Raw genomic sequence first — 14,212 nt, 5'->3', positions numbered from 1 at the left:
CCAAACCCACCCATGTTTTTAAGGTGTTTTCGACCTCTGTTTACTCTTCTTTCTCCCTGCAAAGCCATTGAATCTCTTGCTCTATTGCAGCCTCTGTCGGCTTGAGTACCTGCTATCCCTGATACTTGTGTGACACTTATGTGACAAGCTTGTTCTCTGAGGCAGCAACTTCTCTGGGTCTTTCATTTGCTGGTGTGTAACCTGTTTCAGATCCAGGACATGGTGGCCATCCGTCACACGGCCTGTAATGAGCAGCAGAGGACCACCATGATCCTTCTGTGTGAGGACGGCAGCCTGAGAATATACATGGCAAATGTGGAGAATACTTCCTATTGGCTCCAGCCCTCCCTCCAGCCTAGCAGCGTCATCAGCATCATGAAACCAGTTCGCAAACGCAAGGCAGCTGCGATCAGTAAGGCTGCTTTCCTTTCATATCCTGTCTAAGTTGCCAGGAAAGAAATTAACAATGGAATAAATACATGGTCTGTGACCTTCTCCCCAGAAATAGGATCCTTCACAATCCAGTGAAGCCTCAAGCAACTCCATCAAAATTTTCCATTTAACTTCCCTTTCATGAGGAACCTATAACTTTTCAAAAGTCTTTGCCCATCATTCAGAAGTAGGACAGCTCTCTTCATAAACATGATCATCAATGGGGGACTGGATGGCTAAGGGAGTTAGTAATGGAATAATGGAACCTTTCATTTCTAAATTGCTGGTTTGAATCTAGACTGTGTTGGTATTAAGCAGAATTCATTACCACCTAATGGTGATTTGAGTGTGTCTTGTCCCTAGTGGACACACATCCACATCACACAGTCTCTGCTACAGCTGGCCGCTTTGTCTGCTTATCAGAAAACCAATGACTGAATGAGTATGCAGATTGGATTACCCCCTCTTCGCTAGAGGCCAGCATGGAAGCACTTTGGTGGGATAATATGGGGAAGTGCATACTGCCACTGCCTATGCTGTACGTGTTCTGTAAAGAGAACTTCAGTCTTCAAGACTCACCAGTTCAGAACCTTTTGCCAGCGCTAGTCACATTTTTAAAAAAATTCCCTAGTGTCTAATGTTAACCTGTTATACAAGGGTCACTACTGAAAATAGGATCGCATCACTTAGGCATTTGGCTCTGGTAATCACCTTACTAGTAAACACCAGGGTTGGGAGTTATGGGGTTAGCATGGGATTATTTTAATCTTTCAGCATGAATCTCATTTGTATGAGCTGCAGATAAGCTGAATAAGAGGACCTTTCCCAATTGAGCATGGCACATGTATCTGATAAATGCATAACTAATTAGAAAGTTATAGCATTCCCAAGAGATATGCAGTCAGTCTGCAGTTGGAGCACTCTAGCTTCAGCTCTGTGTCTTTTTTTTAGCCATTGGTGTCCTTTCTTTCAGCGACTCGCACCTCCAGTCAGGTGAACTTTCCCATTGACTTCTTTGAACACAACCAGCAGCTCACAGATGTGGAGTTTGGAGGCAATGATCTCTTACAGGTTTATAATGCCCAGCAGATAAAGCACCGGCTCAACTCCACTGGCATGTATGTGGCCAACACAAAGGTAAATCAGACACTTTGGGAGCTCTCTTAAGCATTTACATAATTCTGTCATAAGGCTGCTGTGCTCTTCATCTGATCATGAGCAGTTGTTTTTAGAAGTGTACGTTCTCACTTGAATGACCCACTGCCAATCCTGGAGACTACTGGCCTAACCAACCCCATCAGTGACTAGAGGATGTTGTATACAAATTTTGGTTGGTCACCCAATCTGAGTCCTCGTAAGAGCCAGCTTGGCATCAAATTTACAGCCAGTCGTCTGCCACTAGGAGCTTTAGCTTTGTACCTCAGCTCTACCACTCTTTCACTGTTTTTGGTTTTCTTGGCCTTTTCTCTCCTTGACTGCTATTTTTCTCTCTGGCTCCATTCTTCTTTCCAACGACAGAGCATCCATCTTCCAAAATAAGTAGGCCTTTGAACCTCATTAATCTGCTGCTTCACCCAGTCCTTCTCAGCAGGTCCATGGGGTTGCTACTAAAGTTAGGTAGTGTAAGAAGACAATTCGCAGGAAACATTCTATTCCTATCATGGTGTAAACAGACCATCAGCATTGCAGTGAGGTAGGGCACAGGCCTTCCCATTCCAGGGTACTCGTGGTTAGAAATACCCATCTTCAGCTTTCCCTTCCTCAGTAATGATTGTCGCCTGCAGCCTGGTGGCTTTACCATCGAAGTCACTAACAACAACAGCACAATGGTGATGACAGGCATGAGGATCCAGATTGGCACTCAGGCAATTGAGCGAGCACCCTCCTACCTGGAGATCTTTGGCCGCACCATGCAGTTGAACATGACCAGGTCTCGTTGGTTTGATTTTCCTTTCACACGGGAGGAAGCCCTGCAGGCTGACAAAAAATTAACCATCTTCAGTAAGTCTTTGGTCTTGGTTGCATGCTTTAACTACCTGCAAGCTAAATGTGGGTGTCTGGGGGCTGTTCCACTTCAGCTGTTAGTGGGCAGAGGTTCCACCAGGAATTAGTATTACTGGGACATAGCCACGGTTCTAATAATCCTGGGGTTCTGTAAAGTAGCTATTTATAGTGGATCCAGCACCTCATTGCAGAGGACACGTGCTGCACCTCTAGTTGAGTTACAAGGATTCTGTGCTGAGGTAACATGGAGGGAAAGACATTAGAAAATAAGACCAAGCTATGTTTCAGAATGGATGAGTGCTGGGTAAATTGAGGGGCAAACCCTCTCGACTTGCTTGTTGGTATCAAAGAGAAGAAACCTCACTTCTGTGAACCTGCAAAAATCTCTCTTGCTCATTGCAGTTGGGGCTTCTGTGGATCCTGCTGGAGTCACAATGATGGATGCTGTCAAAATTTATGGGAAGACCAAAGAGCAGTTTGGCTGGCCTGATGAGCCCCCAGAGGATTTCCCATCTGCCTCAGTGAGCAACGTTTGTCCCCCAAACCTGAATCAAGGAAATGGTACGGGAGACTTGGAGTCTGCTACCCCTGCTGCTGCCAGTGGGACTGTCCTGGAGAGGTATCTATACATCTCTCTCTGTATATGTGTGTGTGTGTATATACATTGTTTCTATTTGCCTTTAAAAGTTACTAGTTATACTGGTGCCCTGGATGCACTTGTGTGTCATTCTTAGCTGGGAGCTTTTATACTGGTAATGAAGTGTTCCTCATTTTCATATAACGTGACAATTCTATCATGCCACCAAAGAGTCAATGTGCAACTCTTCCAAAATGGTTTCCTGCTGCTCCCCTCTAATTTCCCATGTGGAGCTGAGGATGGAGCTTCATGCATTCTCCTTTGCATTACCAATTGAGTCTGTCTGCAGCAACCTCAACCAGCCTCAGATGGCTTCTGTCGTCTTGCCACCTTTTCTTCTTTAAATCTGGGATCCTTTTACAGCCACCAAAGATCACAAAAGTTAGAGGCTATTTGAACCTAAGCTCACTTCTGATGAGCTGTTTCTTCATTCCTCTTTTTAAGTTTCTGTGTGACATTGCCTGACACACATTCTCCTCTCCTCTTCTTTCTCTGTAGCAACTACTTGTGCTCGTAGGCCAGGGATTCCCACGCTTTTCAGTCTTGCAGTCCAACCATTATAATACTAGCTATTGCACGAGACCCTGTCCTGGGACTCATACAATATCGAGGTGCGGGACATGCCATGAACAGGAGTTGGGAGTGTATTTGGTAGAGGACAGAGAATTTCTGTTGCTTTCTTTTTTTCTACACTCAATTGTCTATCCCTGCCTCAGGGTCTTAGAGTCCGTGCAGCAGAGACTATGTGTGGCTGCAGAGCTAGTGGAGACAGAAGGCGGGAAAGTAAAATAAAGATAGATCAGATGACTCAGTGCAGAGAGAAACTAGTATGACTTAAAAACTAGCCAAATTCGTTGCTGGTGTAACTTGACTGACTTCACTGGAGATGCACAGAGGTTAAGTGGCTCTTTGGAGGAAATTTTGAAAGGCCATAGGCACTTAAGTTCCTTTGAAAGTCACCTTTGAAAATCTACCCCGTTATATTTTAGCTAATCAGTACTTCTTTTTCTTTAGGCTAGATCTTTCCTTTCTCTCCTCTGCTGCCCTATCTCCACCAGGTGTCTCCCTCTGTATGGAAACTTGAGAAGTGGGACTATGTTTTCATAAAACTCAAAGCTAGACTGATCAAATAAAGTATTTTTCTTGCATCCACTTTATTTACTACAAAATTCCCAGCTGCCTGGTGACCCCAAAAATGGGCTATGGACCCCTCATTGGGAACCACTGTTGTAAACAAGAGGCAGTTTACTATGGAGAATTTTGGTGTCTAGACTCTGTATCCTTAACCTAGCCTTCAGTAGTGCTTTTAACCACTTTGCTTAGCTTCTCTGTGCTAGATGGCCTAGAGCTCCTTTAATTTGTTTTGCTGTTAGGGAAGTGGTGTGCTGCCCAAATAGAAGGAGTCATGCTTGGAATTACTGTATATATCGCTCTCCCAGCTTCCTGACTCCCCATTTAATTTGCCTTTTGCTTAGAATGTGTTCTAGGTAGTTTTCTGTGAGCTTCACACATTTTTTTTCTTTTTCTTTGCTCCCCCAAAGTTCTGAAACTGAGTCCCTAACCATCCTGGACCGGTTAGTATGCCATCCTTTTCTCAGCACGAATGAGTGTGTGTCAGAGACAGAACACATGATGTGGCTTTTGTTGACTGTTTATTTTTTTAAGTGATATCTGCTTCTTTACATTCTGGTCATTGCATGGCAGAAGATTTAGCAAAATGTAAAGGTGTGGTGGATTGAGAATTTCTGCTGCATATAGTATAACTGTTGCCTGTTTGACACTCCTCAGCTCACTTTGTCCCTCTTTGTGCCTCTCTTTTCCCCCCTTCTATTTCCCCACTGGTTTTGTGGACACATGAGGGGAAATAAACTGTTCAGTTGTTTCTGTCAGATAAGTGACCAGAGAACTTGCCCAGTCCTCATATTGTTTCTTCTACCCAGTTTTTAATCTTATGTTCTGCTCTCTCTCTCCTTGTTCTTTATGCTGTGTCTCCTCTTCCCTTTCCCCTCCGGATCTGTGTAGCTTTGCCCCTTTTACTCTGTACGTTGTTGCTCTCTCCTGCTGTGTTGCAGTGCTCCTTTCAATGTGTCAGTTGAGCATTTTGGGCAGTCTCATTGCGAGGCATAGAGTAGTGCAATGAGGGAGAATTGGCACAAGACTGCAAGTCCTGAATAAGACTTTCCCTGTGGGCAAGCATTTTACTAATATGCCTTGCCCAGGGTCATAAGTGGTCAACTGAAGGCTCTTGGATTTGGGTCTCTTTTGTAACTCATGTTTTGGACATACCTAGTTGCATGCCTAGTTCAGTAAATTTTACTGCTGGAGCATTTGGGTAGAAACTCTAAATTGGAAAGAGTGCCCTCTGAAAATAGCAAGTGAGTAGAATCTTGCTCCCTTAGAAAAAGCATAACCGACTTTTCTCATGTGTCATACCAACCCTTGATCTGTAGTCATATGTACGTCTGTGGGCCATGGTGAATTGGTACTGTCAAGACAATCCAAGTTATCTCTGCCGCAGGCAGCATAAGGAAATGTTTTATCCTCTTTGGTAGAGAAAAGCCCCTGTCTTTCAGCTGTGGATTATTAAAGCAGTCCTAAGTTTGTCTGTGAGCGTGAGCCAGGTTTAACTCTGGTCTGTAACACAATGAAATGATATGCATGGTGCCTGTGGCAGGTTTTATCATGCTTTGATTTTGTACTTGGCATTTGTTAGCTGTTTCTGAGCTACTCATGACTGCAGCCTGCATAAAGCAAAGTGCTAAGGAGAGAAAAGGGTTGCTGTACTCAAGCCTGCTTTCCTTTCTCCCTTCAGGCTAGTAGTGAGTTCTTTAGAAGCACTGGAAAGCTGCTTTGCTGTAGGACCAGTCAACGAGAAGGCAAGTAACTTTCTGAATACATCTTGAGCTTTCAAAGATGCGGGAGGAGGAGTGAGATCAGCAGCAGCTCCTGCAGCCCTAGGGGCCTGATACCAGAAGAGAGCCGCATCCGTTTTGCTTAGAGCAGTGATCTGAAACTTGAGTTAGTGAAAAGCATTTGAAACTAGTTTTGAATGACAATTGGCATTTGCGTTTATTGCTGGTGGGGGTTTTTGTGCTGCAGAGTGACCTGGTTTGTGAATACAGCAGGGTGGGAGCCCAGCAAACCAAAGAGGAACTTTCTTGTGTATAAACCTGAAACACTGTCTAAATAATAAAGGTAGCCTCATGTCAAAGCAATATTGAATCAAGGAGGAAACCTACATTCCTCGGAGGGGATGGTAATGTAAGAAGGATGAAGCAGGAGTGATTGAGAAGTCAGACTTGCATGCCCATAGCACCTTTAGTGGTACACTTACTGAAGGCTTTTTGTCTGTCCCCGGGAACAGGAAAAGAGCAAGGCTGCAGCCCAGGATCTGGCTACCATATTACTATCAATGCCAGCTCCCTCCAGCGTTCAGCAGCAAACCAAGAGTCTCCTGGCTAGCCTGCACACCAGCCGCTCGGCATACCATAACCACAAGGTAAGCTGTTTGAGGGTTTTCCAAGCCTGCTGTAACTACCCAGTGTCATGGCTGATGTACAAGATGCGCCCAAAGGGCATCTATTCTAGGCAACATGTGCCTGCTGGCTGTCTGCCTTCAGCTTCTGCTGCCTGCCTGTCCTTTCTTTCCATCAGAGAGTTCTGTAGTCATGACACTTTGAAGATTTTGATGTGAATCCATATTTTACATAAAGAGTAACTGTTAATCCGGGAGAAACACATGGGTATCTTGGGACATTCTGAAGTTAGTCTGCAAATTATGTCCTATAGGTCTGACGTCTGCAAGGCAACCAGGTTTGAATCAAATACCATGGAACAATATCGGGTAAATCATGGTTATACCTGAAAAATCTAGTCCTACCATAAATATGTAGACTACTGCATCGTCTAACCCAGTAAACAGCTGCAAATGGATACCCTGTTAAGTTTATATAGAGAAATGAAAATCCATTCTCCAAGTGGAATTTGTCACTGAGTACTTCTACTGCTGCTGACATGTGTCAGCGATGGTGGTGAAGAGTTAACAGGGAATTCGCTTTTTAGTGAAGGCTAAACTGTCCCATCTACTCCCTCCCATGCTGGCTCTTCACACCTTTGCTGCTGCTGTTCCCTTATTTCTCTTTGTCTTTAATAATCCTTGCTTTGCAGGATCAGGCCTTGCTGAGTAAAGCCATCCAGTATTTGAGCTCCTCCAGCAAAGAAGGGAAGGACCTGGACCCTGAAGTGTTTCAGAGGTTGGTGATCACTGCTCGCTCCATCGCTATTATGAGGCCGAACAACCTGGTCCATTTCACTGAGTCAAAGTTGCCACAGATGGAAACAGGTGGATAAACCATTGAATTTCTATTTTTGTCTGTCTTGAACTTTCCCTTTGGATAGTTGTGTATATTTTATGTTGTTTTGTATGTGCAGCTGCTTTATATAAGGGCTGGCAGTTCCCATATGCATTTTATCCTCAGTGGTTCATGAGTGACCAAAGAGATTTCAGCTCACTGAGATGTAAAGGCTCATGTGTTGTGTATTCTCTCTCCTCTCTCCCAGACTTTTGGGGTCTGCTGCCATCTGTTCTATATAGACGTTGGGTAGTCATTGCTGGGGCATCTAATTCAGAACATGTCATCGCGTGGTGCTGGTGGCAAGTGTCCCAGACTAGATCCAGCACTAAGGCTTTTAAAGGGGTCAGCTAAGGCTAAAAAAAGCCCACTGTTACTGGCCTGGGGGAGGCAAAAGTCTGTCCATCCCTCCGCTCCTCCCCAGCCTCTAGCAGCTACTGGAATTGTTGAAGTTGGGAGAGTTGGGGCTTTAAATGGGGTCCCCTTAACATACAAAATTAAAAATAAAGTAGAAGTGGTAGGGACAGGTCTATGAGGATAACATTCATTAGACATTTGGTAGCTTTCCTGACCAAGGCATTGGCTGCCTTTCAGCAGTAGTCAATGTAAAATTAACCCAGTGGTGCCTTGGTTGCTAACAAACCCTCTCCCCTGCCCTGCCACTAGTGATGGCAAGCTTAAAGCTCAACTCTGACAGTGAGAGATGTCCAGAAGATCTTGTGTCCACTGACAGATAGCTGGGGAGTGGGGAGGCAGGGAACATGCAATGTCTCAGATTATTTGGGTCTCAGGCTATTTAGAGTATTATACGTCGGTATAGAAAAAGATAGGCACCACTTCAAGCTCATGACGTGAGTTCCAGATTTAAATTAATTTTTCACGTTTTTCCCCGTTGCATAAAACAGTGGTTTGAGTGTTACAATTTTCCTGACTTTCTGTGACCAGAATCCTGCTTTGTGAGTCTGTGTGGTTCTGATGGTTACTTTTCTGCCTTCACAGAAGGAGGTGAAGAAGGACAGGAAGCCCAGAAACACTCTGAAGGAGATGGGTGTAGTTTTATCATCCAGCTGGTCAACCATTTCTGGAAGCTACATGCATCAAAACCCAAAAATGCCTTCCTGGCTCCTGCCTGCTTACCAGGTATATTAAAACTGAACCTTGTCATTTGCCAAAGTGAAGCTTGTTTATTTTTAAAGCAGCCCATCTGAAATGAAGCTTGTAAAGGGATAAAATGTTTTGATATTTGCTTGCTTATTTCCCTGTTAAATTATATGAATAAATGCCGATCTCATGCTTTTATATCTTGTACAAATACAAAAAGCATAAGAAGTGATGGCGTACATACCTCATCATAAGGATGGAAGTTTTTGCTGGTGTTGTAATGTTTTCCAAGTAATTATATTTTTTACACTATTAGGGAACTTGTCTGTATAAACTTCTTTTGGTCTTCATGTTTTATTATTTTTTATAATGCCAACAGTGTGCTAGTCTGTTTGCAGACAGGTACAAACAAAAGAGCCCTTCCTGAAGCGCTTAGTCTATATAATAATTCACAATGCTACACTCTTGTTCCTATTTAGGTCTGACGCATGTTGAAGCCACAGTCAATGCTCTGGTGGACATTATCCATGGATACTGCACATGTGAACTGGATTGTATCAATACAGCATCCAAGATCTACATGCAAATGTTACTCTGTCCTGTACGTAATCTTTCTGTCATTGTTTGCTGGTTTCTTCTGTACCACTGACAGTGTGAGGAGAGTCTAACACAGGCAAGGTGGTAGGAGAAGGCTAGTAGTGTGTGTGGTGGAGGCTGTATGGTCAAAGCCCCATGTACTCTGTAGCAACTTCTGCAGTTAGCTTCTACAGTCAGGCCCCTAGATTCTGTAACTCTGGATATTCTGTGGCAGTCTCAGACACATTATAAAATGGAGGTTCTTGTTGAATTAAATGTGACTATGCGAAGCGCAATCAATGCAGTATCCCTGGTTTTATTTAATTTTATATTACATTCCATTTGTTCTATTTTGCCATTGACTTAATTTTATCGAGAACACAACTGACTTTATGGAAACTGGCAGGAAAGAAGCTGAAGTATTTGGCAGCTGGGGCTTTTGGCTCCTGGAAAGGTATGAGAGGTGGTTTAAGCACACTAGCTGTTTTGGCTATGATCAGCAGTGAAATAGATAAGTGACATTTTAATCAGTACCCATTATGTGTCGTAACTGGGACAGTTCATAGAAGCTCAGAGGAGCTGTTGTTTCACACTCTCTACAAACTCAGACGTACTGAATTGCTTTTATACTCGTTTCATGTTTTTAAGGTCATCTTTGCAACCTTAAGGGCTAGATGCTTTTTTTAATAAATGAAACTTTTAGAGGCGGGTACCTGATTTGTGATAAAACTCTAACACTGAAATCATAAATTACTCAGGATCCCTTTTATAGTATGTCCTCGGTCAACCTCTGAATTCCCAGTTTTCTAAAAGCAGCCATCTGTTAGAGCGTCATCTGATATCCAACAGTATTGTCCTTTGCATAATATGGGAGGGGTGTTGGGGCAGGAGAGGCTGAAGACCTCTGTTAGAGATTTCATACCAGTTCAGCATGCCAATGTAAAGTTAGTCACTCCTCACATTCCCTGTGATGAAATCTAGACATTGTAAGCTCAAAGTTGGTAGAAAAAAGCACAACATAATATATGCATGGGCAGAAAGAATGTTTGACCCGATGCTCAAACCACAAAACTGACTGCTGAGGAAATGTGCTTAGGAGCAGGAGGCAGACATAGTATGAAAACATCCTATGTATTTAGCACAAGGAATAGTGGAACTAGATCGCCTGTACTATTGGCATCAGTTGTGCCAGAGGGTGGTATTATAAAGAAGTAGAAATTAATGGTCAAGAATAGTGGTTGTAGTGAGGGAGAGAGTTTATACTGTATGCTTGCCATGGGGTAGCATGGGATAGATGATCATCATTGCCTTAGGGAACAGTGTAAAGTGTTACAATGGGGGAAGACAATAGCTGTGCTGTATGTTTGCATGATGACTAATAGAGAGTCAGCTGGGTATTTCTTAGGTGGATTCCTAAGGACTGTTAATATACAGTTAAAACAGGAGAAGGTTCATGACCAATCTGTTTACATTGTAGGATCCTGCAGTGAGCTTTTCCTGTAAACAAGCTTTAATTCGAGTGCTTAGGCCAAGGAACAAGCGGAGGCATGTGACGCTGCCATCTTCTCCTCGCAGCAACACCCCCATGGGTACGCATAGCCTTCCTCTCTGCTTTTGACTAATCTGAACCACCTTATGCACAATAGTTCATATAAGATCATGTGATGTGAGCTCATCCTTAGCAAGGGGGGAATCCAGTCCTTTAAAAACAACTCGCAAACCTGATTTCTCAAATTGGCATCTTGTGTAGCGCTATGTAATGTAATGCCGTGTAATGCCCCCACTTAATATATAGCTCCACACAGTTTATCTAGTCTAGACTGCAATAGTGCAGACTGTGACAACATTTCTGTCTGTACTTTCATGGGTTTAAAAGTTGGCCGTAAACTTTTGCTCCAGGCTAAAATTAGCCCATCAGGTCTCCATCCGAGAGAGATATTTTTAGAACGTAATGTCTGGTGGAAGGTGCCATAGTAGAGACAGAAGTATTTGATCTATGGCTAAATGGAGGACAATGCAAGTTTTCTTCCCACCATTGTACCTCTGCCCTATTTTGGAGTAGCCACAGCTATGTAAAGAGTGTGTATTATCTACCCATCCAGTTCTTGGTATGTATGCTGAGACTAGAACAATGACCACCCAGACAGCCAATTTATTTCATGTAGCCGGGGTGGGGAACCTTTTTTTCTATCAGGGGCCATTGACCCACATCAAAAATCAGTCCGGAGCCACACGCAGCTCCATGGGGCTAGGAGCAGAGGGTGCAGAGGCTCTGGTCTTCCCTAGGCTCTGGAGTGGGGCCAGAAATGGGTACAGGGCGTGGGAGGGGGCTTCAGGCTTGGGCTTAAGGGGTTTGGGGTGCAGGAGGTGGTGCGACTCCGGCTGGGGGTGTGGGCTCTGGGGTGGGGACAGGATGGGATGGGGTGCAGGAGGGGGTTTGGTGGGAGCTTGGGTGCGGGAGGGAGCTCAGGGCTGGGACAGGGCGTTGGGGTGCGGGTGGGAGTGCGGGCTCCGGGAGGGAGCTTGAGTGTGGGAGGGGACTCAGGGGGTTGGGGTGCGGGCTCCGGGAGGGAGTTTGAATGCGGGAGGGGACTCCAGGCTGGGGTAGGGAGTTGAGGTGCAGGAGCGGGTGTGAGGTACAGGCTCTGGCTGGGAAGCGCTTACCTCGGGTGGCTCCCGGGCGGCGGGGCTAAGGCAGGCTCCCTGCCTGTCCTGGCTCCGTACTGCTCTGCTCCCTGAGGTGGCCGGCATGTTGGGCCCCTAGGTGGAGGGGCCAGGCGGCTCTGCCCATGCCCACAGGCGCTGCCCCTGCAGTTCCCATTGGCTGTGGTTCCATGCCAATGGGAGCTGCGGTGCAGGCGCTGGGGGTGGGGGCAGCACGCGGAGTTTCCGTGATCGCCCCTCCGCCTAGGGGCCGCAGGGACATGCCAGCGAGCCAGCGCTCGCAGCTACAGCCCTGCGGAGGGACGCCAAGGCTCGGGATGTTCGGCCCGTGGTGTGGAGACTTGCTGTAGGCCGGATGAAAAGAAGCCTTGGGCCAGAGGTTCCCCACCCCGATGTAGGCCAAGAAACAGTGATCAGAACAATTAGTCACTGCCAACCTGGATGGATTTGAACTTGGTGTAAGACTCTCCCCCCCCTTCCCAATTATCAGTCCCCTGGCCCATCCATGTGGGTTTCCTCTCCTGTATGCAAGAATAATATTTTCCAAAAATGTAGGCAAGTGGGGGTTGGCACAAGAGGGATTTTGGAAGTTCTCTCTTCTTCCCTCAGCTTTGTGTAGCTCATTTTTCAAAATCTGAAGTTTTCTTAGATGGATTCCTAAGGACTGTTAATATACAGTTAAAGCAGGAGAAGGTTAATGACCAACCTGTTTCCGTTGTAGGATCCTTCAGTGAGCTTTTCCTGTGAGCAGTTTTTTTCTTCTCTTCCACCCTAAAAGCACTGTATTGTGCTGATTGTCCTGGCTGAGGAAAGCTGGACATGGCTTCCTCCAGGATTTGGCCAGGGAGTTGCCACAGAGCAACGTGAGTTGTTCCTTTTTATGATACCCTGCACCTGCAAGGACTTAGCCTTTTCATTTTGAGGGTGAGACAAAACCTGAGTCTCTTTTACACCTGACTTCCCCACGCCAGCCTGTTAGTCTCTTTATAATTGAGTGACCTAGGAACAGTGGCATTGAGAGGTTGGGTTTTTTTTTTTGCGTTATAGAACTTTCCCCTCTTCTCCCTCTGTTCCTGGAGGTCCTCTGCATCCCTGAAGACGAATCTTTGCATTCCCTCACCTTGAGGCTTCATGTCATTGCCTCCCCTCGCAACCGAGGATGACTGTACAAAAGTCCCTATGGAGTCCTGTCAGGGCTGCTCCTTACCTAGAGGGTGTACAGCTTAGAAGCACTCAGGTGCTGAGCATTCTACCTCAGTTACAGTCGTCTCAGTCTTTGCCAGCCAGCAGAGCAAGAGAGTGGGAAAATACCCCGGGTCTCCCACATTGCAGTGCAGAACTCCGCCGTTACAGACACCGCTGGTGTGTTGGTCAGCATTGCCCACTGCTTCATACATTAGCATGGAGAGAAAGGGATGAGGAAAGGGTGTGTTTGTTAATGGTATTTTTGTGGCCCAGGAGATAAGGACGATGATGACGACGATGATGCAGAAGACAAAATGCAGAGCTCTGGGATAGCAAATGGCGAGCATATTCGAGAAGAGAACCAGGAGCAAAGCGAGGTGGATCATGGGGACTTTGAGATGGTGGTGAGCCCAGAGTTCTTTTGTTTTGGAGTCTGTATTTTAAAAAGCACTTAGGTTTAGTTTAATTGCTGTTGTTCAACCCTAATCTCTCTATTGGATGGGGGTGATCTGGTAGAAGCTCTGTCTGTGTTTCTTCTCCTTAGTCTGAGTCAATGGTGCTGGAGACTTCTGAAAATGTGAATAATGGCAACCCTTCTCCTCTGGAGGCTCTCCTGGCTGGAGCAGAGGGATTCCCACCCATGCTGGACATTCCTCCAGATGCAGATGATGAAACAATGGTGGAACTAGCCATTGCCCTGAGTCTGCAACAAGACCAGCAAGGTAAGATGTTCATGTTATCTGAGACAGATTGGAATCCCAGTTTCAAAGGGCCTTAAGGATTTAGAAACCAGTCTTGCATTGAATTCCCTATTTGAGATGGGCACTTAATTCCCTAGAACCCTTTTGAAAAATCTCAGCCTACCTGACTTGTAGGCTGCATAAGAAATTTGAGGCAAAGTTGGAATTGAACCAAGATCTCCTGACTCCCAGTCCAGTGCCTTAAAAACAAGATCATCCTTCCACTCCCAAATGACCATTGGGTACAGTGGATTGGAACTGGAGCAGATGAGATCTGTTAAGCCATGAGAGGCAATACTATTCTTAAGGGATGGGGCAGATGTTGGTTATGTGTATTTTTAGCTTTTGTTCACATACCTTTGTATCCTTGCCAAGTTGTCACAAAGAGCCTTTGTGGAGGAAGTGTTCTCTAAGGAGGGATTTGAATGAGCAGTGGGTGGCCAACTGTCACAGGAGAAGAGGCAGACTGCATCAAGTATAAGAGCTGGCATGAAAAGAAATACTTAGATGACTGGGGAACA

The 14,212-nt window shown here is 45.3% G+C and overlaps 1 protein-coding gene across 4 annotated transcripts in view; it reads left to right on the top strand.

Moving 5' to 3' along the window:
* The window catches only part of UBR4 (ubiquitin protein ligase E3 component n-recognin 4), a 118,452-nt gene that overhangs the window by 46,187 nt on the left and 58,053 nt on the right, over positions 1–14,212 (top strand). For 2 of the 4 annotated variants that reach the window (XM_048824689.2, XM_048824687.2), the window contains exons 46-58: positions 211–412; positions 1,406–1,569; positions 2,217–2,433; positions 2,839–3,055; positions 4,615–4,647; positions 5,886–5,949; positions 6,438–6,572; positions 7,241–7,415; positions 8,425–8,565; positions 9,006–9,127; positions 10,580–10,691; positions 13,225–13,355; positions 13,496–13,673. In XM_048824689.2, the coding sequence (XP_048680646.1) occupies positions 211–412; positions 1,406–1,569; positions 2,217–2,433; positions 2,839–3,055; positions 4,615–4,647; positions 5,886–5,949; positions 6,438–6,572; positions 7,241–7,415; positions 8,425–8,565; positions 9,006–9,127; positions 10,580–10,691; positions 13,225–13,355; positions 13,496–13,673 (1,891 nt within the window). The remainder of the gene's footprint in view (positions 1–210; positions 413–1,405; positions 1,570–2,216; positions 2,434–2,838; positions 3,056–4,614; positions 4,648–5,885; positions 5,950–6,437; positions 6,573–7,240; positions 7,416–8,424; positions 8,566–9,005; positions 9,128–10,579; positions 10,692–13,224; positions 13,356–13,495; positions 13,674–14,212) is intronic. The other 2 variants (XM_048824688.2, XM_048824691.2) reach the window with 2 other exon arrangements.

The sequence above is a fragment of the Caretta caretta genome, chromosome 18, assembly GCF_965140235.1.
Source record: "Caretta caretta isolate rCarCar2 chromosome 18, rCarCar1.hap1, whole genome shotgun sequence".
Taxonomy (NCBI): Eukaryota; Metazoa; Chordata; order Testudines; family Cheloniidae; genus Caretta; species Caretta caretta.
The sequence above is the reverse complement of the archived record's forward strand: the minus strand, read 5'-3'. Positions and strand labels throughout refer to the sequence as shown.